The 26,213-nt window shown below is 37.1% G+C and overlaps 1 protein-coding gene and 1 long non-coding RNA gene across 3 annotated transcripts; both read left to right on the top strand.

Moving 5' to 3' along the window:
- The first annotated feature begins 626 nt into the window (after nucleotides 1–626).
- Nucleotides 627–6,008, top strand: LOC108617657 (uncharacterized). 2 transcript variants are annotated; one of them, XR_001916116.2, is made up of 3 exons: nucleotides 627–867; nucleotides 3,832–4,000; nucleotides 4,090–6,008. It is a non-coding gene; the product is annotated as an uncharacterized LOC108617657 (long non-coding RNA). The 2 variants fall into 2 exon arrangements; XR_016270400.1 differs by having other exon boundaries at nucleotides 627–856.
- A 13,222-nt stretch (nucleotides 6,009–19,230) lies between these two features.
- Obp56h (Odorant-binding protein 56h) lies at nucleotides 19,231–19,903 on the top strand. The gene is made up of 2 exons (XM_018013437.2): nucleotides 19,231–19,391; nucleotides 19,467–19,903. The coding sequence occupies exons 1-2, from the start codon at nucleotides 19,335–19,337 to the stop codon at nucleotides 19,815–19,817; spliced, it is 408 nt and encodes a 135-aa protein (XP_017868926.1). The 5' UTR covers nucleotides 19,231–19,334; the 3' UTR covers nucleotides 19,818–19,903.
- Nucleotides 19,904–26,213: the final 6,310 nt, after the last annotated feature.

Consider the following 26,213-nt stretch of genomic DNA (forward strand, 5'->3'; position numbering starts at 1 on the left):
CTGATTGGAAGGGCGAGGTCGCTCTTCTTCTTGGTCATTAACGGCGTTAAGCCCCGGTGCTGTTCCCGGAAGGAAATCGTGGCTGAGTGACGTGTGTGTTTGCACAACCAACACACACACACACACACACATACACGCATGCACACAATCACACCCAACCTTCCATTCTTTTCATTCATTCCATTCGGGCCATCCTCGCAGGCATTGTCATTAGCGTAGCTCGTGCGCCGTTATCCCTTTTTAATAAGGTTTACTCAGCAATTTTTTCTTCATTTCTTTTTGTTGCTGCATTTATATATTGTATGTTTATTATGCGAGATTTGGTTTTTGTTGTGCGCAAGCAATTGTGCAAGCAAACAACAGAATGAATACCAAAATACTGAAGTGAACTTTGATTTCATTTGAGCTGCAGCTCACAATGAGCACAACGTATGAAAGTCGACAAGCTTAAATTACGCAATAAATTAAATGTGTTAAAAGAAATCCAACTGGCAAACAATTGGTATTTTTTCAGTAGTAAATTAAATCTCAATTCACATTTAATGATGATCGATAGCAGCCACTGTTCGGAATGCTGCCACGCCTTTATTATCTGTGTGTTTGCATAATTATCGCTTTCTGCACTCTGGTCACACTGTTTCGCTCTCGCGATTGCAGCAAGTGCATTTGATTCGCCAATTAACAAAATAAAACTGATAATTATAGTGCATGTTAATTGCAGATTGGTGTCAATTACATTTGCATCAAATGTTTCCAAGTGTTATTAGTAAAATTCATTGAAATTGCACAGCGAGAGTGCATTTAAAGTATCAATTTCTGTTGGCCGATTAGGAACATGAAGCACACACAACAAAACGTCTCTGGAATGTATAAATAGATCAATTATCTGTTTAAATTTAAATTTCATGAATCATATAAAATCATTAATTGTCATGCATTAAATAATTAAGAAATAATACACATATTAAGTTCATTGAAATGTAAAACGCAGAAAATTCTTATATTGCACTAGCAGAGCGCATCAATACACACATGTACGTACGCATACACTTGCATGCATAAGCATATGTATGTGCATACATGTTGCTCTCTGGAATGTAAGCTGAAGCCAACAACAGTGGCATACATATGTATTTGTATTTTACATTGCGTGAATTCGCACACACACACTTCCATTTACATTTGAATGCAGATGGAATTTTCGCTCTTCCTTCACACTCTTTCTTGATTCTATTGCAATTCCTGTGCTCAATTTTCGGTCGCTTTTCGGACACTCGTGAAGTTGCCAGGCTGTCTGCTTTGACGTCGCGATAATGTGACACTTCCATACATACATACATACATATGCACATTCCTTTGCTCAATTCTCTTTGTTTGTTTGGCATTGAGAGAGTCAACTAGAGGTGCGCACCACGCAGTCTGCCGCTGTTTATCAAATGTGACGTCACTTTTGACATTTGTCCTCGATACTATGAATGTCTGTGCAAGGCTTTGTTGTATTGTATGTGATATAAAAGCAAAACAATCAAAATAAACACATTTAATCAATTTTTATACCCTGAACCCATTTTCAATGGGAAATCAGGGTATAATGGTTTTGTTGAAATGTATGTAACAGGGAGAAGGAGGCGTGGCAGACCCCACAAAGTATATATATTCTTGATCAGGGTGACGAGCTGAGTTGATTTGGCCCTGTCCGTCTGTCTGTCCGTCTGTCCGTCTGTCCGTCTGTCCGTATGTATGAACGCGTCGATTTCAGAAGATATAAGAGCTAGAGACTTCAAATTTTTTTTAAAATGTCCGTAATTACAGCGCGCATATCAAGTTTATCATTAAAATTCGATAACTCATCCCGATCTTTTTTTATCGATAAAAAACCTTATCGAAAACCAGTTATAAAATTATATCTTCTACACCTTTATTGCTAGAGTCTCCAAATTTTTAATGTATGCTTATATGCAATTTATACAATTTCGGTTTTTGTTAAAATTTACCCCCCACCCTTAAATTCACCCCCTCACCCTCACTTTTGTAAAAAGCGTATTTCAAATACTAGAGACTTGTGCTTTAGCAATTACATGCATATTCATGTTATAATCATAATCTGAAAGTTTCATGAAGATCGTACGTCCACAAAAAAAGTTATTAAACAATTAAGTTCTCATAGTAAGCGCACACTGCAGCCCATGCATGTTTATGCGTGGGTGCTTGTGTGTGTATGTGTTTGTGTATGTGTGTGTATGTGTTTGTGTATGTGTGTGTGTTTCTTGTGTAAGCTGAAAGACGCGAAAAATTATTGAAATAGCTAGCACTCCAAGGGTTCAGGGGATCTCGTAGTCGAGCAGTCCCGACTAGAGCTTTCTTACTTGTTTAAATAAATATTTCTTGAAAACAATTTAGAGGAATTTCATGTGTAACAAAGGCGTAAATGATAGGCTGAAGAATTTCCACGTTTCAAATATCGCAGCAATCGGAATTTATGATATGTAAGCATTTTAGATAGACAGATATAAATTATACAAATTAAACATTTCTGTTTGCACATAAAATATACAACATTTATGGATAACTTGTTTAATATTTTTTAATTAAAAAAAATGCAGATGATGAAATTTTGAAGCTGTGTTTATTGCTTTAAGTTTCAATATTCAACAAGTCGAAATGTCCATCTACATAAGACTATAAGCATCCCACACTTCGCCCGACTATGTAATTCGCTCTGATCAACTAATCTGTCTACGTGCCCTGCACACCGCATTGCATTATCTTGCATTATCCATCGCGCAAATCTCGCCTGAGAAAATGAGAAAAGCAAGAAAAAACGTTGTGCGTGCACTCGAAATTAAATTGTTATCAAATCGATCAAAGCCGCAGCATCATTATCTGCGCATTAGTCGTGGCTGGCCAGTGTATATACAAATTTATATATATACACACACACATACATATATATCTATATGTACAGGCTAAAAAAAGAGCAGCTGAGAGGAAGAAAAAAACTGTAATCTGTTATAAAAAGAGCTTGACTATATTGTGAGGGAAACGAGCTCTTGATAAGCCAGTTTTTTACTCCCACTTTTTGTGTTGCATTAGTCGCGCAAGTGCAACATTGGGCGCACTGGTGGGCGTGGCCAGGAGTGTCCAGTGCTATTTTTCCTCCCGCCTGGTGTTGAGTGTGGAACTATTCGTGGCGCCTCCACTCTGTGTAGCTGGGCAATAACTTCTAATTAATACACGAAAAGCATAACGAAAGCTAATTATGAAACTAATGAGCTCGTTGGCAATGCAAGAGCTTCACGAAGCGGGAAACAAGCAGCTAAAGCAATGGCAACAACAACAATTAGTTACATGTAAGAGTGCTTTGGGCGGAGTCTGCTCGACTAGGATATACCGCTTGGATGGAAGAGAGTTGCTAGAGTTGAAGAACTCGGAAGATTTGAATTGAAATTTGTTTAAGGTTTTATTTATTGGGGATATGTATTAAGACAGATAAGAGTGGTTTGAGTGGAGTCTGCTCGACTAGGACATACGGTGAAGATGGATGAGATGAGCTAGAGTTGAAGAAGATTTAGGTTGTATTTGATATTTTCTCAAGTAAAAGATATTATAGATATGTATATAACAGATAAGTGGAGTATGCTCGACTAGGACATGCCACTTAAGTAAAAGAGATTTTTAGCCAACCTCTTTTCTACACGGTATTACGATATCTGTAGCTCAAGTACCAGCAAACGTAAATTAGTATTTATAAATTTAGTTTATCATAGATCATATACTGATTTGCATATGTTTCGCTCTCTCCCTGTCATACCTGTTTCCCCACTGGCTTAGAGGGTATAACAACCTTAAGTGTTAACGACGCTGTGCTTAACAAGACGAGCGCCGCCGTTCGCAGCCGCCGCTCCAGGTGCGAAATACCATGAAAGAGTAAAACGCGAATGGTCGCAGCCTACCTTGGGACACAATGCACACGAACACATACGTATATATTTATGTACAGGTAACACACACATACACACACACACATGAAGGCGCTTATGTATGTACATATTTCATTTCAATTTCCTTTTCGGTTGCGCGTCTTTTTAGCATACTTGATTATGGGCTTTGGTCAGTCAGAGCCAGAGCAAGAGCAGCAGCAGCTGAAGGAGGAGTGGCTGGAGCAGGGGCAGGAGGCAGCAGCAGGGGCAACATAAAGAAAGGGGCTGGGCGCTGGACGTCGCCGGCCATCAGTCACTTATGCGCACGGCACGTCACTCAAAGCGGACACACACACACGCACACACACACACACACACAGACACACTCACTTATGTAGACACCAAACACACCCAGCTAAATAACAGAGCGGGGCACAACGCAGGCAACTTAGTTGCAACCTCTCTGCGCACAGACTGAAGTTAACTAAAACCTATTCGTCCGCTGCTGCCGCTACTGTCATTATCTTGTTAACTTGTTGTTACGTCAGCCGTTCAGTGAGTTTGCTCTTGAGCTTGAGTGTCTATCTGTATACATATATCGAGTTGCTATATAGCTCTTACATATGCTCTGATGATCATTTGATTGCTGAATAAAGACAGCCAGAGGCAGTCGAAGAAGTTTCACATGAAAATTGAATACGAATTCATGCATTGATTTTTTTCTTTTGGTAATATAATTTTAAATTATTTTTTAATAATTAATTTTAGAGTGAATAAGTGTAATTTATTGAATATTGACTGTTTATATTATTAATGGAATAGTAGATGTTGCCATATTATAAAAAACATGAAGAAAATATTATATAAACATCTCAATTATATATTTTAGTTATGAAATATTTTTATAAATTTGTATAAGAGAATTTATAAATAAATATATAAATTTCATGATTTACATTTTTAATTTATTATTCAAATTTATTTTTAGCTTTATTAAACTCTAACTTAAAATATTTTCTAACCATTCTAGGTCTACCTAATTGTATAGTTCCAAAATCTTCCTCGTACTTCATCTCCGTCTCTATACAGCTGCCCCGCACTGTTTCAGTTGTTTTCGCTGCTCATATGATTGGGCCTCCACATTAGTGGCCATTTACAGCGTGTGTGCATCTTGCTTTAATTCGTCGGCCCAGGCTCAGGGCCTTGCTCAATGCTCCGTACACATCGAATATGTTATATTCCCCTCTTCATGCTTCATGCCTCATGCCTCATGCCTCATGTGGCATGTGTAATAATAATATACACACAGGTGTCCCAGGTCTCTTTTTGGCCGTGGGGCAGCGTCAGCTTCGTACTTCATCAATAAGCGGCTGTGGCAATGGGGCGATGGCGCTGCATGTAGCACATGTATCAACGATTACGCGTAATAATCATCATAATCAAAAGTCGCAACACGAAATGAGTTTTGACTTGTTGTTGCTCTTGTTGCTGCTGTTGCTCTTGTTGCTTCTGCTTCTGCTGCTGCTGCAAGGATAACCAGTTAGGGATTGTTATGGTCCAGCGGCGTGTTGTGTGTGCGCGCGCGCTCCATATAGAATTGATTAATATAGGAAATGCTCTGGTTGGCGTTGGTGGCTTTAGCCATCTCATTACAACGGATGCGGCCCAGCGAATTTTGTGGTATTAGGCTTGCAAAACACGGGCGGGGCCAAATTAAACTTGGACTGCGGACCCATAAAAACTTTCTTAATCATAAGTATGAAGGAAGTGTTTCGCTCGCAGCCAGGTTAAGGGTCAATTTCAGTCAGGCTCAGGCTGCGTGCTGTCGACTGATTGGGCGCAACCAGAGATTCATTGTGGTAGCACATTTCATCGAATATTCTGTCTTATATAATCGATAATATATTAAAGTATTGATGTTCGATTATCAATATACTTTGTATTGCTTGCTAGAAAAACTACGGAATTGTAATGGAAATTTATACTGAGAAATATGTAAGGTTACAGATGCTAAAAAGTACTTATAGCTAAATTAGTATTATTATTTAATTAGATATATTGGAATTTCGTTAATTGGCAGTCTGTTTAAAAATGTTTTCTGTCCAACCTGTAAATATTCTTCAAACTTTGCTGTTTCTTATGTCGATTGGCATATATTTTAAAATTTCGAATTCTGAATAATTCGCTTTTCGAACTACATATTTAGAAATCTTATCTGTTTATTCCGCAAAATATATTTTAAATATTCATTATCTTGATTTCCATTTGGCAATTTTTATTCTCTAAGAAATTTTTAAAGTTTTAGTTCAATAAATATTAAATTACTAAATATAATGAATAGAAGAACTTTTGTGCTCTAATGTAAAAATTTCTAATTATTCTTGCTAATTCGTAATTCGTTGAGAAATATGATCTGGGAAAAAATTAAATTTGTGATATATTTCAATTTCTTGGTATTTTATATGAATTGAAATAGAATAAATGTTGTGATAAAGAACATAATGCCAAGAAGAAATACATGATTTAATATTGTACATTCATTAATCTGGATGGATAGTCGATTAGGTAGAATTATGTATACTGGAACCCAATATATTATATACGATTGGGTAGAAATGTATATTCAAATCTATCTTATATTGACATTTTAATGATAACCTTAGAACCCTATACTTAATAAGCTTTAAAAAACTTCCGTAAGCAACATTTTCTCTTAGTACTGAGGCTCTACAACTACTGAATAGCTGAAGCGCTAAGAATCTCATTTACTACACAATTTATAGTTACTGTTATTTATCATATTCCTTCACTCGGTGTTTTTTATGCGCACACGCATCATCGTACCAGTCATATATCTTCTGCTTTATTGTATTGCATAGTTTCCACTCTGCCTTATATCTGGTTAGTCACTCCATGTCGCTTTTATGGGACACTTCATAAAGCTTGCCCAGTCATAATCTATTCTTGACTTACCCAAAAGCCAAACCCGAGCCCGAGCCCGAACCCGCTCTCTGATTTGCGATGTATATCGCATGCATATTATGGCCAACATGCAGACCAGGTACAGAGCCTGAGCTCTATAAACACGAAAAAATAATAATTAACTGACCATCAAATCAACAGCACGTACAGCCTACGTGATCATCATTTTGCGAGACAGAGAGAGAGAGAGAAAGAGAGAGAGATAGAGAAACCAATGTACTGCCCGCTTCTTCTTCTTCTATAACCGCTTGATTACTCATTTGCGATGTATGTATATGTGCGTGTGTGTGTGCTGGGTCTAGAGCTACGTGCGAAAATGAAAACTACGAAAACTTGGCCAGGTCAAAAACTACAATCAAAGTCAATTGGTTGGGGGGTTTTCGGGTGGCTGTAATGAGAGATAACTGTGAATGCAAGCGTTTAAGTGGCAGCTACCGCACTTACCGCATAATTAATATGGCGAAATGCAAGCCGGACAGCTAGACGAACGGACGAACGGACGGACGGACAGACAGGCGGACAGGACAAACAGAACAACAGGCTGGCTCGAGGGGATGGGCAGAACAGTGCTGTCAATGCTGTTACACGCACACGACATTTGCATTTGATTTACGCACTGGTCAGTCCCTCAGAACGCACAAATGTATTCCATTAGAGATGGGAGCGTGAGTGGGTAACTGAAAGGACTGTTGCATGATTCGTAAGAGTTCAATTTATATATAGAAAATTCGTGTTGGATTGTCGAACTTCTCAGCGCTTCTGCAACTCTATGGAATTACATAAGAAATATCTCAGATGTGTCTGAAAAACTTGTACTGGGTCGAGTCAACTAATATTTATATATAGCATGTATAGACAAATATATTTTGGAATTTTCGAGGATCTACTTGGCTTATGCTAAGTTGAATTTACCTCTATTTTATCTACTAATCGAGGTGATTACCATAACTACAATTGTAAATATTTTGAAGGGACATTCTTCTAATATAACTCATATATACATATTATGTTACTTACATACATGAGTTATATTAAATTTCATAAGATATGCTCTATATATTCGATTAAAAAAATATATAATTTAATTCCTCAGGGTTATACTAGCCTTTGCTTAACTCTATATTATCTAACCAACCAGTCGCTTATTAGCACTCTAAAAATGCTATAATCTAACTCATAGTGATTTTTAGATCGCAGTAAGTCCTGCCAAGCTATACTTAATCAAAGTATATAATTAGTTTTAAGAATGATCTATTAATAAATCTCGACACTAATCCATCGTGTCAACTTTTAGTTGTTCGTGTCACGCGGTCATTACTAAACACAGCTCAGCCTCTAAGGCACGAGGGCCGTCGGCTCGCCCTTAAGGCAAAGTCAAGCCATAAAACTTTGGCTTAAGTGCAAATGCGCTCAAATCTGCACTTAGACAAGTGACTGTGTCTGCTATTCAGTGTATGTGTGTGTGAGTGAGCGTCTGTGTAAGAGTGTGTGTGTATTACTATAATTAAATTGAAAATTACTGCCAAGCAATTGCAATTGTCCACACGACTGGGCAGTGCAACCCGGGCTACAATATTAATAATAGGTATGTGTCTGTCTATGTGTGTGTGCCTTAATGTGTGTGTGTGTGTGGGCTCTAATCATTGTCTGTCTGTGCATCTGTCTATATATGGATTTCGGGGGGTTTGGGTCCCAGTTATAAATTATGCATAGATGCATAATTTACAGCTCGTAAGGTCAGACAGTTGCATTTGCCAACAGTTCCCGAGTCCCGAGCCTCGAGCACCGTCTGCCCATCCTCAAGGACCGCTGCACAACTACTGCCATTAGTTGTGCATACACCCTTGCAATTGTGGTAATAAACCTAATGTTCCCATGTTTCGTAACGCCCACAATTGTGAAGTAGTAGTCTGGTACTCTGATGAGCAGGAGACTGGGAGGGTCAGGATGAGTGAGAGACAGTGTGAGGCAGAGAGAGGTAGAGATAGAGAGAGGGTGCATATGATATGGAATTTCTAGTAGTTCCCTAAATCAATTTGGCTATATGTTAAAGCAGTCTAGGTACTATATGTTATTATGTTATTACTTTCAATATTATACGAATATTAAGTTTATTTACATGCAATAACTTAATGAAAATCTGGAAAATACCCTCTTAAATTTTTAATGTTTCTTATTACCTAAATTGATTTTTTTTTTTTTTTTTTAATTTTTGTTAATGGAATATATTCAATATAAGAATATCTGAAATATTCCATATCACTAGAAATTATTACTAATGTATTTTACCCACGTCTTTAAGACAATAACACAATTCAAGGATTTAAGTAAATACTACATGCATACATAGACCCACACTCACATGCACACACACTCGCCATGAACCTGGTAAACCCTTGGCATTTCCCCACCAGCTTTCAAAGCTCCCAATCAAGTTTTCTGTTTTGATTTTTAAACACATTTGTCTGACTTTTTGCCACGAACACGGCTCCACTTAAAATAGTCGAAGCACTTCGATAGTAGTTCATTGTACGATGCACAGCTCACTGACTAGGTATGTCTATGTGTGTGTGTGTGTGTGTGAGGGAAAACTACATACACTCACAGACACAAATAGAGCTCAGACACCTTTTAACCACTTGAGAACTTGTTTTTTTGCATTGGTTTTTAACCGCATCATTTTGATGTATTTTGTGGCTGAGGTTGTTTAGCGCTCGTTGTTATTTTTACTGTATCATCATCACGAGTTGCACGCACGAGCTGCGTCTGCTAGCTTTGCATATGTATGTATATATCGTAGTATCGAGGAAAGGCAGGTTGAGATGCCCAAAGTGCCGACAACACAACAGCGACGACGTTTACAAATTATCATGCATGTGCATGTGTATGTGTGTGTGTGTGACTCTGGGTGAGTGTGTTTGTCTTGATTTCTTTGTCTTATTGCATTTTATTCAAATTTCCTACCGTGCGGTTTTTACGTTTATATCTTCGGCATCGATTTGCAATTCGCAATCGTAATCAGCTTCAAGGCAGCACCAGAGGAATATTTGTACATATACATATACATATACATATACATATACATATACATATACATACATATACATATAGTGGAATATATCTTGCTGTTCCGTATATATATAGATATTTATTCAGGCAGACAAAGAGGCGGTTCCCAGCACAAATAAAAGTTTATTGTGTGTGTGTGTGTAGTTTGTTGTGCCAGTTTTCTACAGCTGATGGTGAATATTTATGTTTTGTTTGGTTTTTGGAGAGAAAAAAGAAGAAGCAAAAGGCATACAACATCAGACAATCAAGAGTGGTGCATGAAATGCAAGCTGGAGCTATAAATTAAGACAAGATTTAAGGAAATATGTTGATGTTTTGCCTGAAAAGGATTCTTACAAAACATTCAGCATATTGTCAGAGATTTAGAGAGCTCAATTTATAGCTGAAGTGCACTCGAAATAAAGGTGCAAAAATATCAGTGAATATCAACTTTAAATGGAGTCCCATATGATAATAAAGAGTTTATTATATTTGCTTTTTAAATGAACTCAAAATTTTGAGAAAAATGGGTTCATAATTATATATATTTTTAAAATTTTGAAATATACCTATACAAATATTATAAAGAATTTATTGGGGAAAATAATATTATTTTTAAAAATTTTTTAAAAGACTGAATGAATAACATAAACAGCTATAAAAATTTAAAGAAATTGTGGATAAATATTAAAAAAAAAAAAATAAAAAAAGTATAATAAATAAAAATTTTTAAAATATTAATAAATTATAAATTAAAATTAATATATTTATTTAGTTTGATATTCAAAACATTTTTTTTGTTTAATAGTTTTATATGTATAAATTATTTATAATCAATTTATTTATCTTGTAATCAATTATTTAATTTCCCTTAACCCCCTTACACTTTTTTGGTATCCAAAATATCGAAAGAACAAAAATAGTCCCAAGTGTTTCATTTTAGTTTTCTGTGCAGGTATTTCTGAATATTTGAATATTCAAAGACCCTTTGAAAGGCTGTTGTTGATACTCAAACATTTAAATATGTCTTGGAAATATTTTTGAAACAACAAACAACTCGGACACTTCTGTGTAGGTCAAGCCTGCACTTGAATTATGCATAAACTAGAAACAATTCAATGATAGCTATACTCAAGAGCTCTCCCAAACTTGTCTCTCTCTCTCTCTCTCTCTCTCTCTCTCTCTCTCTCTCTCGCCCTTCCTCTCTTCCAATTGGCAACCGCACATAGTTACAGTTCTTTTTGTGGTCAACAGTCAGCAGCAACAAGAACAACAACAACAGCAACAACGGCAACAACAATAGCAACAACAATAGCAACAACAATAGCGACAGTAAGACGTAAATATTTATACAACTTTTTGTAACGGCCGGCAACGATATTTGCATTGGCATTCCACTTGAACCTTTTGACCACCCATGAAAAAAAAAAAAAAAAAAAAAAAAATACCTAAACATTTTATAACTTCGCAGCCGCATTATTTAAACTCTGTCGGTTTGTGCTTCCTCTTTTAGCTCTGGGTCACGTGTTCTGCTGTTCTCTCTCTAATGTAATTTTTGGGGGCAAGGTAGAACATGAAGAACAAAAAAAAAAAAAAAAAAAAAGGAGATGAAGAAGCAAATACCTTTTGTCTTTTAGTTTATGGCCCGTAAGGGTCGACAGCTGTGTTTGTAACCAATTTGCTACCGTAAAAAAAGAAAACATCCACACACACACACACACACACACACTCACACAGACACAGAGAGATCAAGCCCCACATATTTTACAGCACATGTAAGTGCGCAGGCAGCTCGGCTTTTGGCATATTTTAAAAGTTTTTCATTTGCATTTAAAGAACATGTGTGTGTGTGTGTGCACTCGTAAGGGTTAAGATGACACGCAGCCAAAGGAGTTTCATAACAATTTTCACCTGTCCATAAAGGTAAAAACTGGCAATTAGCTTGGCTAAACAATGAGCAGCAGGCCCTGAGGCAGCTACAATGCATTGATTTGCTTCGCCCTTAATTTGATGACTATCTAAAGAGGCACACAGAAAGAGATAGAAATAGATAGAGAAAGAGAGGACTGGGGCGGGAGAGACATCTGCCTGCTGCTGCTGGTGACACACGCACAAATTGTGGGGAGGATTGCTTATCAAAGTTGCACAATCAAAAAAAAAAAAAAAAAAAAAAAAAAAAAAGAAAAAGAAGAAGAAAACTGAAAAGAACAAGGCAAGTAAAGGCAACGCATGACGCACCAGCATAAAATGAGGCAAGACTTTAGGGTAATGGGTATTACGATATACTGGGTATTGAATATTCGAGTGCGCGCTCATCCTGCAGCGGGGCAACTGTTGACTGCCGGCGAGTGGGGCTCGAGGCATATGCTAGTACGTGGCATAGACAATCCAGTTTTGGTAATGTGTGCAAAACAAATCAAGCAACAGCGCTCGGATATAATCAAACGCGACACACTGCCATGCAGCAATAACTGTAGAGCGTAACCAGGGCTGGATGCACAAAATCACATAAACTGCTTACTCTAAATGTTAGAGCGTCGCTGTTAAATTCTGTAAAAGCTGTGTAAAATGTGCAACATCTTGATTTATGTCTAAAATTGTTAACATAAAATAAAATAGTAGGATAGTACTATATATAATAATATTATATGTATAAACAGTAGTACGAGGCAAATGCCAGAGAGTGAATGTACAAATGTAATGTGAAGTTATAAATATTCTATTTTTTTTTGTAGTAGAAATAAGATCGTTTGCTTTCAATTCGACATTAAAAACTTATAATAATAATATATTTATAAAATAATATATTTATAATAATAATTTATAATAATAATATATTTATAAAATTTTATTTAACAATTTTTTTTTACGGAAAATGTGATATTTAGGAAGAATGAAATCAAAATTTCATGCTGTTAATTTAAGGCTGTAAGGCCTGATTCTGCATACTCAAAAACTCTTTTGTATTGCAAAATCTCTCTTGAGTTGGTAAAACATAATTTATGTTCAGCGCTTCGTTTTCTTAATTCTGAAAAATATGTTGGGAAATAAATGTAGTTTTGATAGTACTTAAATTTATGCATTTGTAATATATTTTATATTTTTATCAAATATAGCACATAATTATATAATATATATTTTTTGTATTTGAAAACCAACGGTAGCTTGTCGTACTTGTAAATACTGTAGCTTTTCCTTTGATCATGCCATGAAAAATTTTCAGTTGTCTTAGTTGCACTAGATAATAATTAAAATTTGACAGGCTATATACATAAAATATATAAATGAATTAAATAATCATATATTTTTTGCTATCTTTCACAATAGATATCGCTTTATATGCTTTAACATAATAAAATTTGATTTTCGAAACACCTCTCTATTCGATCACCACTTTCTAGAAACTATTTGCTTATTTGCTTTTCGTTTACCAACACTGGACTGTCACGTCATTAGAATTGCATCAAATTTCATACTCATAAATCCTGCCCCCATACTGCGAAATTTCGGCAATGAAAAGATGTTTGGAACTACTCTTGTCTAATAAAGATCTTGAATTTGATATATGTACAACAGGCCGAAAATCAGAGTTTAGTTGCCCAACCCTAGCGTCGATATATCAGAAATCTGCCTCCTGCTGCCCTCATTGCTCTTGCCGCAGGCCTTTAGCTGCAGGCGGCGGCGGCGTCATCGTCGTCGTCGTCCTGTCGCTCGTCTTCGCACTATTTTTCATTTTATTGCGCCGCTGCACAGGGCTGTCAACTGCCAGGCAGCGAGCATCAGTGGATGCGGCTTGAGCCGACGCGCCGCGGCAGCCAGCTGCAGCTACGGCTTGAGCTTCTTTCCAGACATCGCCCGCATATCGATTTCAGCGCAGCATTGTGCTTGTTTGCATACAAATATCCTAAGGACATGTTATAGAGCGTTGCCTGCCAGTCAGACAGTCAGACAGACGGACAGACCGACAGCCAGCCAGCCCTGTCACACGTACGCATGTAAATTGTATTTGTGCGCGCAGCCCTTGTCGTCGTATTTAGTTGTTCCCCTTGGAGCCACTGCTCCTGCTTCTGCTCGTGCTGCTGCTGTTGCTCGTGCTTGATTTCATTTGCTGTGGCAATTGTCTTCGATACTGGCGCCTTGCATCGACTTTATTTTTGGCAAAAAGTGAAGAAGAAGAAGCATCTCTTCTCGCAGCTCTCCATTTCCACACAAATTCAAATTGCTTGCTCTTTTGCAACTTGTCAGCCAAGTGGCAGCCATTTTCTTCATTTTTTCCTCTCGCCCTCTCTTTTACTCTCTCACCCTCTCTCTCTCTTACTAACGCCATCTCGCTGTGTTGCATGTGGCAGGACTTTTGCGCTTTTGTGCGTGCCTTGGCCTTCCCTCATTTTTTTTTTTCTCTTTGCCTGCTACTGACATTTGATGTTTAATTTCAATAACTCTGCTCGTTCGCTTTTTAATCTTTCTCGATATATATATATATGTACTTTTTGCGCCCTCTTGAGTATTTGTGTCTTTGACTGCCAAATAGCTTCAAGTGCTGCTCATACATGCGCGCACACACACGTACACATACATTCGTACACCCATTCCATCAACCAATTTCAATTACAGCTGCCAATAGCGAAAAGTGTTGGCACTGAATTATATAAATTAAATTTTTACCAGAATTTTTACCAGAACTCTGAGCTCAGTTGTCATTGGAAAATCTAATTACTATTTTCTGTATAGAAAGTCGATTAAATTTACAGTAAATGATGTAAAAATTTAATTTATAAAAATAATTTATAAAATTATTTAAAAATGGACTAATATTTTGGTATCAGATATTAGATATTGGATAGGCTCACTTTTAAGGGAAACATACTGATGGCTATTTACGATTTCCTTAAAATGAATTATAAATATATATATGGAATTTATAAAAAAAAAAAAAAAATTATTTTTAAATACTTACAATTATTAGAAATCCTATAAAAAAAAAGCTGCTGATTTTTGTCTATTATTTATTTGCAGCCTTTAGTCAGATTTATTTACTGACTGAATTATAAAAAGTATTTATAATAAAATAAAGTAATAATAATTAAATTCACATCATTTAATCTAGAATTTTATACCTAATTGATTAGCTTTATAGTATAGTGATTATAATTTTAATTACTTCGATATATGTACATGTTTTCATACGAATGCATCTTTATTTATTTACAGATTCGAAGCACAAACTAAGCTTCTCCAGAAGAAACCGCAAATGTTTTTGATCCCGTCGCCGCTTCCTTCTCAGCTGGTCCCATCTTTCGTAATCTATTAGCTATGCTGCTTTAATATTATTTCCGTTCAATATCCTTCATCGTCACACTCCGCTCCCCTCCCCTCCTAGCAGCAGCAGCAGCCTTTGGTCTTCTGTATTTAATGGAATTTGACTGAAAAACCAATTACTCTACCACAATGCCCAAAAATAATTTTGATTTCATTTCCTGCTGTCCGGCACTTTTGTGGTCAGCGCTGTTTGCTGCCAATGCAGCCAGCCAATGCAACAATGATAATAATAATAACAATGAAAGAAAGAAGAAATGAATACGCAACCCTCACAACATGAGGCTCCTACAGTGACGTTTGTTAAAGGTCAACATTTAGGGAGTTTTTCACTTTCCGTTTTTATTTCTTTTTTTTTCACTTTATGGTTAAAACACACACAGCGGGTGGCTGGCGAGGCCGCGATAGGTGTGAAAAATACAGTCGGAAAAGGAGAGCAGAGAGCGGTTCATTTTGTTTTTGTTTTTGTTTTTGTTTTTATTCTGTAAATTTTTACATTAAAATTGAATTATGAGTGTTAAGTGGGGAATTTGGTTTCAGCTGGCAGAGCCCGTTGCGAGCATCAAAAAGCGCCGACTGGAAGAAGAGTGAAAGAAGAGCTTGGCGTGGGGTTAGGGCAGGGGCGGAGCTTAATACAGTTGTCAGTTGTTTGTTGTCTAGCCAGCTGTTAATGAACATTCAACTGGCTAATTAATTTTATACATTTATTAAACTCTTCGGGCCTGGGTCGAGGAAGTGGAACAGAACAGAACAGTGGGGAAAAGAAGAGAAGAGAAGAGAACAGAGCAGAATAGAATAGAACAGGAAGCGACAGCAACTGCTGCCAAGCCACGAAACTATTTACCATACAAATCTAATTTTATCAACTTTGTCTGTTGCCTTAACTAGCTAGTCCTGCTGCTGCCGTCTGTTGGCTGTTGGCTGTTCCCCCGTCTCCCTCTGGCTTTATCCTTGTGCTTCCTTTTGCTCTGTGTCAAAACATTGTGACACAGTTTCTGCTTTCTTACAATTTGCGACCGTTTCTATTTGACGCTCTAGCTGGAACAGGAGCTGTAGCTGGAGCGTTTGTTACGGCTCGCGCCATTCTCTTGGCTCATTAACGTTGGCCTTTGTTTTGGCCCTGTCATCGGCGTCTGTGAGTTCTGGCTGGCAGCAGAAACAGAAGAAGCAGTAGCAGCAGTTGTCCTTTTGTAATTTATAAATGTCCACAAGACTATCCTATCTATGTCTCTTTTTCTCCTTCCCTCTCTCGCTCTCTTTCTCGCTCTCGCTCTGCGTTGAACGGTCTCTTGGCTGTTCTATTGGCCTGTAGCTGGGTTCGGCATGTAAATCAGGTCAAAACAATGCAACTGACAGTGAATTGTGCTTCGGTTGAGTTTCGTTCTGGCCACAATGACACATTCAGGACGCTGGAGCAGAGTTTACTTCATTATTGGTTACTCAGCAATTCATTCAGAGGACACACCTTTAGTTGCCTCACTCGGCTCGCATTGCCCTTTTTATGGCCATGTCCTTTTGCTTATCCTTGGCTGACTAATGACAAGCAGCCAGCCAGCCAGCCAGGCAGCCAGGCAGCAGTAGCACTTTGCCAATTCCTGCCGCATCCTGTCTTCAGCTTCTGCTGCCTTTTTGTCAACGACTCTTACTCATAGTCATTGGCCAGCTTAACCAACTTGCTGTACGTCCATGTCTCTCGCTCTCCCTCCTGCTCTGTCTCCATTCCTCTGCTCCAATTCAGTTCCAGTTCCTTGGTTTAATGGCGTTTGTCTTATTGCTGCCTGGTAAAAAGCCAACTTACAAGCGGCAGCAACAACTGCAGAGGGGCTGCACCCCAGTTTCGGCCAAATGGGCGTGACAAGTGGCAAGGGCCACGGACCACAGCCCCGAGTAAAGAGTCCAGAGTCCAGAGTACAGAGCACAGAGCAGGTGCGCATTTTATAACAAAGGCATAAATTATTTTCACTGTCAGCATTGCTTTCGCAGCCATAGTTCGAACGTATCGGCGCCTGCAAGAGGCACTTGGCTCGACTTATTGTTTGGCCTATTGATTTGAATGTGGCCAAAAGTATTAGACAATTTATGTATTCATTCAATAGCTATCGATGCAAGAGTTCAAGGGGGACTTACGACTTTTTGTCTATTTAATTGATAATTTTTGGTTGTCATGGCAAAAACACTTTGATGCGATTTATTGACGTAGATTAAAAGCATAAATATCGTTTTATTCAGAATAAAAGATTATGTACATATTATTTATTGAGATGCTTAAAAGATATATGTGTTTCAAATATATTAAACATTAAATGCTTGAATTTATACTACTAATTCAAAGAGTATGAAAAGAGTTTATTGGGTTTGAGGTCCCTTTACTCTTTTATATGTATAAAGTATCCCGATCCGCCCCCTACGGGTGTAGCAAATCGAATAAAGTATTCAATAAGTATTCTGTAGTCGGTAATACCCGACCCAAAATAGAAGCAAATTTTATAGAATTTATATATTTAGATATTTCCATATACAAATGTTGGTGGACATATTATCGACACGTGTCGATTGAGAACTTCGCGCAATTTTTTTTTTCTATTTTATTCATTGTCAGACTGACAACATTGTCACCCTAAAAAAAAAAGGCCTCTAAAAATTTAATGCAAATCGGATTTTTATATTGATGGCTGTCAAATTATGGCACAACAATTGACCATAACTAATAATTCGTTAATTCATTCACATTTTATATAACGGTGGGGCAGAGGGAGAGGGGTGGGCGGCGTTGATAATTTGGTGATTATTTAATTAGGGCCTTGGCCGAAAAATCTGCAATTGTCAGTTGGTTAGAAATTATCTGCGGATTTGTTGGTCAAGTGTAAAACGCGCACAACAAATTTGTAATTTTCGTCTAGCTGAATAATTTAGACAAAGGCTTAAACAAAAGCAACAATTACACACAGACACTCGCATACAGAACAATAAATAAATAATTGATTTGCTAATGTGTTGCCCGCGTGTGTGTGAGTGAGTGTGAGTGTGAGTAACTATGTAAGTACGAATGTGAGTGTGTGTAGGAGTGTGAGTGTACCCTGTGCTTTATAATTTTAGTCAGCGACAAATGCATTGCGTCATAGATACAGCTGTTAGTTTTAACTAAAATCTAATTACAAAGTTAAATAACTAACTTGGATGATATGGGATAGAGAATACCCTGTAAATCCTAATATATTATCATATATATAATATACATATTTATTATAATATTTTATGCATAAATATAAATACATTTGGTCTTATTCACAAAAGTAAATAAAGAATTTAAGAAAAGAAAATAAATAACTTGAATAATATGTTTTAATTTAATAAATTAAATTTTTACATACATATGAATTAAATATCTGAAAAAAATATACTTAATAATATGTATAAAAAAATATTTTACATATTTAATATATTTTTTATATTTAATATTTTATAAATATATATAATTTAAAAAAAGTTTTGATTTGAGTTAATTTTAAATATACAATTGACAAACAATTCTTATTGTCAAATGCAAAATATAAAATAATATTAAGTATATTAATTTTTAGATATTTTATATAATTGAAATACACACATTTTAAATATATTTTTATTACAGCAGGTTTTCCTAATAATAATGATAATATTAATATTAATACAATAATAATAATAAATTTTATGAATCACTAAATTTTTTTGCATTTTTTAAAAAATACATTAATATTATTAAAAGAAAGTTTGGATTATAAGAAAAACAAACCCAAATTAAATAGTAAAGAAAACAATATATAAATAAATAATATATGAATATATAATACAGTGTAAGACCTGTGCAATGGATATACCTCTTAACATGTCGAACAACAGGGTGTTTGATGGCTAAATTCGATTATGACATAAGTGATGCATTGTGCGTAATTAAATTGCGAACTAGTTGCAAAAACTCTAATTGCCTTAATTGCGCTCAGTTGTTGTTCATGGGGCCCTATAAAAGCAGAGCCGAGTTCCGTCAGTTTATCCAGAACCGTCGCAGCTAGAGCAACACATTCGATCAAAATGAAGGCAATCCTGTGTGCAGCAACTCTACTAGTCATCGCTATATCGGCTGTCCAGGTAATTCCAGCTGGCAAACAGAGTTCAGTTGAAGCTTTCATGTGATTTCTGCTGTTTGCTGTTTTCTGTTTGCAGTGCAATCCGAACTTCCAGCAGCTAATGAAACAGTGCATGGATGAGACGAAGCTAACGGAGGCCGAGCTGAAGGAGTTCATGGGCAGCGGCATGAACGGCAATGCCAATGAGAATCTCAAATGCTATTCCAAGTGCCTGATGGAGAAACAGGGTCACCTGGTCAATGGCCAATTCAATGCGGAGGCCCTGCTGAACACCTTGAAGAATGTGCCGCAAATGAAGGACAAAATGGGCGAAATCACATCCGGCGTGAACGCCTGCAAGGACATGAAGGGCGCCAACGATTGCGACACCGCTTTCAAGATCTTCATGTGCCTCAAGGAGCACAAGGCCGTCATGGGCGGCCACTAAAAAGGGAGTTGTCCCTATGCAAAACATGCACTCCTGGACTGCTCTGAGGTCTTTTATAAATGTTTAATAAATGTTTGTTGTTTGTATTTTTGTATGCGGCATTAAATATTTCGGTGTTGGGCAGAAAAAGTATGAAAGTGTTTCTAATTAGATAAATTATGAAAGCAATTTGAATGCAAAGTGAGAGTGAACGATGGGGCATAATTAGGCACTAGAATGGAAACAGAAGTTAACTTAATATATAATTTTTATTTTTATTAACATTTTATTTAGAAGAAATCATTCTTTCCTTCTAGTGGAGCCGTTCCTTGAAACGAATTTGAAGAAATTTAAAGAATAAGTTAGATAACGATCTATCTGTAACTGAATAGCTTGGAATACCCGATTCTAATCTTGCATTTGATTATCTGAAACCGCTATGAGACAGGGCAAGAGCCACAGCAGCTCGATGCACAAGGTGTGTTCCATCATCCTAGGCAGATGACAGCACAATGAATTCCACTGACCAATGCTCTTGGAAAATGCCCCACAGAATACAGAACAGTTGAGATGATGATGGTCCCCAATGTCATATAGCTCAATGTGATTTATCAAGAGTCAGAGAGTTCTAGGAAACAGCCATTGACAACCTGTTTCCTGCAAGAGAGCAGCGCGATGTTGTCTACGAATATCATTTGTCAATTTTAATAAGTTTAAAATCAAGATAATTAAAACAACGCAGCGAGTGGAGTGGGGGAGGCAGCCAAGTGGGAATGCGGGATGCTGTAGCCGTAGCTGTAGCTGTAGCTGTAGCTGAAGAAGCTGGTCATGGCCATGGGCAATGGGATATGGCTGGCAATCCTTTTCAGTTTCTTTGGAACATTGTGACACCAATTACCGCTAATAAATCATTTTCACATGTGCGTGTGTGCGCGCCACTCCCCTCTCTCCCCTATCACTCTCTCTCTCTCTGTTCGTAACATATGAGCTGCGCTTATGGTTACAAGCGACTGCACTGGATTGAAAGGCAGAGAGGCAATGAGTGGGGAAACTCTTGGACCAATGTCATCATAGAAGATGTAACATAAATCAACGCCGCCAGCCTGTGAGCGCGCAGCAGTTCATTGCACTTGCAATGGGGTTGAGATGCTGTGGAAGGTGCAGGTTGACAAGCCCAGGCGACATGAGACAACGAAATTTTGTAGTATGTGTAAAGAAAAAAAAAAAAAAAAAAAAAAAACAAGAAACAAAACAAAAACAACAACAGCAAAATTGAAGAAGAAAAGAAATTCTTTGAAGGACAGTGAACGCGCGTTTCCAATTTGAAAGAAAAAGAGATTCGAGCAGAGTTCGAGCTGGGCTGAGCCGAGCTGAGCTGAGCTACTTTGAATTGAAAGGAAAGACCGGGTCGTAGTTGGAGTTGAAGTTCGACCCAAGAACAAGCCCAAACCCCGCATCAGGCGGTAGCCATAGCAGCCGTATGCATACGAAATTTGTTGTGAACAGCCCTCCCCCCAGCCCCTGGCCCCATCTACCACCTTCGACTTTGCCTTCGACTTGGAACCTGGACAGAGGCGGCACTTGAAATTGTGCAGCTTGGCCATGCATATAATGGCTTGGCCTTTTATCAACTAACAAATACAGGCAACAACAACAACAACAACAACAACAATGACAACAGGAACAAAAAGAAACTTTGACGATGGATGACTACAGTCGTTGCCTGCACTGGAAAACTCAATTTGAATATTGTTGAAACTGAAAACAAGACGCAAAAAAAAAGAGCGAAAGATAAAGCTGTTGGCGTAGAGATGGCGCTGTTGATATACTCTCTGAGGAAGATATACTCAACCCGATCTGAAGAAGCTATACTCTACAGAGAAGTATTATGCAGAGGGAAACGTTAATATGTTCAGTTACTATTGACTGAAACATAGGTATATCAGCTATAATAAATAATAAAGAATATTATAATATAAAATCTATGGAATTTATTTATTGAATATTTTTATTTTAATTATTTTATAAATATTTTTAAAATTTTTTTATTTATTTATTATATATATTTATAAATTTAACTAGCTATTTAGCTAGAGCAAAAACTCTTCAATCTATACATTTTTAGACTTTTATATCTTAACTAAAATATTAATATAAAGTTCTGCTATATACATAAGTATATTGAAAAATCCTTCCGTTTTAACATTTATTTCTAGATGATAAATGCTGTACATGTATGATCAATTTTAATTGGGTTTTTAATTGCTTTGATATAAGTCTCTATGGAAATTTTATTTGATTAAATTATTGACTAACTAAAACTAAAAATTTAATAAAATATAAACAGTTCTGTATCAAAGTACATTTTCGTAACTCGAAACAATTTTCCATCAATGCTTGGATCCATGCTTCAAATGAATATCTCCAATATTTATGCAAACATCTTATTCAGATAATATCATATCGAGATTGCCAATCTCACACTCTCTGGTATATTATGATGCCCACGGTGAGGGTATGCAAAACCAAAGAACCAAACGGCAAGCAGCAAAACTCGAGTCCAAGACGGCAGATGAAGACGCAGTAGCAGCAGCTCAAGAAGAAGAAGAATACGATGAAGAAGAAGAAGAAGAAGCGCTCATGTGCCACATGATGAAATGCAGTCAAGTTAAAAAGTGTCACTTGAGTTATGAGTTCATTGTTTGTACGTAGTTATCCCTTGCTCAGCGAGGAAGAAGAAGAACACGATGAGGGGTATATCTGATGCTGTGGCGTGGAGTGGCTGAGATGGGGTGTGGATGGACCCATGGATCGGGTTAAAGTCTGCCATTCAATGGGCCGTATTGCAAAAGTTGCTGTTGATTTGTTTTTAGGCTTTTGTGTTCGTCGCTAACGTCGAAAGGGTTGCTTGCATCCAGAGTTGGGTGCGTCGGCTGCTTCGACTTGCAATTTGCTTCGAAGCCGTTGCCAACGGAGACCTGACTGCTTGTTGGAATATGACTTGGCGAAAATGCTGTCAAGGATTTGAAGCAGTTGTAGGGATGAGAGCTATAAAGCGAGGGAGAAAAACTCTGAGTCATATATGAAATAACTTTGTTTCTATATTTGTATATACAAATATTACTTAGGCATATAGCATATAGCATATAGCATATAGCATATAGCATATAGCATATAGCATATAGCATATAGCATATAGCATATAGCATATGGCAAGAGTCAAGAGTTCTCTTACTATCGAGTATATGGAATCATTTCATATCATATTATTTCAGGATTTTCAAGCTCTCATCTTTCATCTTTGGCTTAGCTTCCATTCATACGATTCCATGATACAATAATGGTTTGTGGTACAGTTTTTCAAGAATTCCCATGAGCATTATTATTCTCCCGATTGGTAGAACTTCCCGAGAGCCAGAACTGGGGCCACCTTGTTTTCAAATTATAAACATAAATCAACTTTGGTTCGGCTGCTGCCGCTGCTCAAAGACCTTGCGCGCAGCAAATTGTTAACATCCGGGTAATTTGAATAAAATTGTGTTTATCACTCGCAGAGCGCGCACCTCTTGAATTTTCGGTAGATAGTTTTCAATGGGCGACTGGGGGAGCAATTAAAACTCGGTCTCGCTGTCTGCTTTGGGTAGAGTTTTTCGGTATTTCTGTATGCGTATTTATGTTTAGGCGCGCTTAATTATAGCAAAAAGAGGCGTTCGTAATGAAGGTATTGAAAAGGCGGTGACATGCAACCGATAATTAAAATACGAAATTCGAAACATAGTTTCCCACATAATAAGGATTTAGCAATAAAAACTTTTAGGTGAATATATGTATGTTAATTCCGAATGGTTTCGTAGGGGTCGGTGCAACATTTCGTGTGCGTGCATCTTGAGCGGGGCATGCAAAGCAGTCGGGCATTGTTTCTTACGGTTCACAGTTGGCAGTTCCGTTAGTTTTCATAGAAAAACTGCGAACGTGTACCCGCACATAATGTGGAAAACGCACAAAACTAAAAGTGTCAACCCCCACCCCAGGGCTTGACGCCTTCTGCATTTGGTTTCTAATTTGGGCGCACGCTCCTCGGCTCGACTGGGCGACAGAGAGGAAACAACAAAAGGGCCAAGTGTGCGAGTGACGAGTGGCATTTGATCGGGGTGGCGGGGGAAATGGCATTTCCGTTTTTCACACAGCCATTCGAAAGGCAATTTTTCAAAATTGAAATTCATTTTATATATGAAAGCGGACGAGAGCGTAGAGCACAGAGGACAGAAGACAGACGACAGAGAGACAACAACCACGCCTGTCTACGCGTCCATTATTTTCTCTCATATCAGCCCATTGGTATCTATGGTACCCAAAATAAGATCGTTCAGTGCTGATAATGCTGGTGTGTGCTGCCAGCAAGTGTTGTAAATTGCGCCAAGGGGTGCACCGCAAGGCAGGGGGCGACAATTGTCAAGCCAAGCACCCACCAGCTGCTGCTGTTGTTGTTGCTGCTGCTGATAACTGGACGTTCCCTGACTATAAATATATAGAGACTTTAGAGCTATCTTCAAATTAGTTCCAGTGCTGTCACAGAAATAGCTAATACTCTGTGAAATTCCATCAATATATTGAGATCTAACTAACCCCAAAATAATGCTGCCTAAGCCATTGTCGCATGCCAAACTGATTTAAAGATATGTGCCTAAGCCATTGTCTATTGAACTTTTAATTGTCAACTGTATGCTAGGGCCACGGTTACTCTTAATGCATTAGGTCTCATTGGATGGCTGGGCTGTAGTTTGTTATAATTGCAAAGAATGTCTTCTTTAATCGAAAGTCAAGATAGATAATATATATATATATATTTTTTAATATAAATTATTTATTTATTTAAATGTAATTCAATTTTTGTTTTTCACTGCAAGCGATTTAGAATAAATAAAATCAAATAGCCCTAAAATGGTATAGAGAATTAGGCAAGAGCAGTAAACAATCTGAACATATTTAATTTACATAGAAGACAATGTAAAAAAAAAGCTGAGATATATATATATATATATATATATATATATATATATATATATATATTTATAAATAAAATTCACTTTAATTCATTTCCTTATTGGAACAACATTCTTACTTGTACTATGTTTGTTTTTTTTTTTAATTTTATTTTTTTTTATTTATTTATTTTTATTTACATAAGGATCTCTTTTAAAGATTTGAAATATAAGCATTATATTCGTGTTGTTGTTGATGTATGATTATTTTTATACATCTACTAATGAGAAGGATAACTAATCAATAATTATTTACATAGCATGAAAGTATATTTGACAAACAATCTGGAGCTCTTTTACTAATAGTACAGATAATATTTCATTACTTTATTTTCATCAATTATTACATTCCGTCAAGTTGGTTTCAACTGTAGGAATTCGTTGTATATTACATCGATTTCAGCTTTCCATACAAAAGTTAATTAATTAATAAAATCTAATTATTAGCTAAAGTGTTTTGCAAACACAAAGAGAATACCTATTGGTATTGGTTGGTTAATAAATCTAATCATTTTCGTTAAATCCTCTGCAGGATTTTAAATGTGTTAGAAATCCGAACCGAATTATGGCTTAATCAATTTATTTCCGCTCTCAAAAATTCAAAGTGGAACCAATTTGATATTTTTAAATGCTATCTGTCTACGGAGGGAAGCAGGCAAAAACGAATCGTTAGCAAACACAGTTTTTTTTTTTTTTTTTTTTTTTTTTTTTTTTTTTTTTTTTTTGGCAATCTCAACCTCAAACAGTGACATTTGTAACAAAATTAAACCAATTTCCCAGGCGAAACCGGCGGAAAAAATAGGAAAAATGCATAGAAGAAGCAGCGGTATCATAGCCGCAGTGACAGACCTGACCCGAGCTCACACTCGAAATGTAAACAGCACACTTTTTGGAAAACCCCCAACAATTGACTGACTGAATGACTGACTGACTGATTGACTAGCTGGCGAGCTGGCTGACTGGATGGGTATGTAGGGTATGGGAGACGGACGGACGTGGCTTGTCAATCAAATTGTCGCGAGGGACGCACACGCAAATTTATTAAATCGATATGCCGTCAAAATTGAAAGTGGTTGCTTTTGCATGTCTGGGACCTTGACAGATACAAACCAAAAAGAAAGAGAGAGAGAGGCAGAGTGAGAGAGGCAACGCGGGTCATGTTAACCCTCCCAGTAGAGCACAGCAGACAGTTGAAAAGCCCAATATAAACATTTGCATTGATTGCATTTCGCTGAAAAGTAAAGCAATACTCGCACAAATATTTGATTGTCGTGTAAAATTTAACAGTTGTGTCACCATAAAAAATAAAATTAGCCAGACAGAGAACAAAGAGAGCGCGCTGGAGCAGGGGACGGGTGAGGGAGTGCGAGGAGGG

Source organism: Drosophila arizonae, chromosome 5, assembly GCF_054131065.1.
Source record: "Drosophila arizonae isolate 15081-1271.41 chromosome 5, UAZ_ARI_1.0, whole genome shotgun sequence".
Lineage (NCBI taxonomy): Eukaryota > Metazoa > Arthropoda > Insecta > Diptera > Drosophilidae > Drosophila > Drosophila arizonae.

Excerpts from the sequence above, each read along its gene's own strand:
- Obp56h (XM_018013437.2), top strand. The coding sequence starts at position 19,335 with ATGAAGGCAATCCTGTGTGCAGCAACTCTACTAGTCATCGCTATATCG. Across the intron at positions 19,392-19,466 it reads TCGCTATATCGGCTGTCCAG|TGCAATCCGAACTTCCAGCA; the intron begins GTAATTCCAGCT and ends TTCTGTTTGCAG.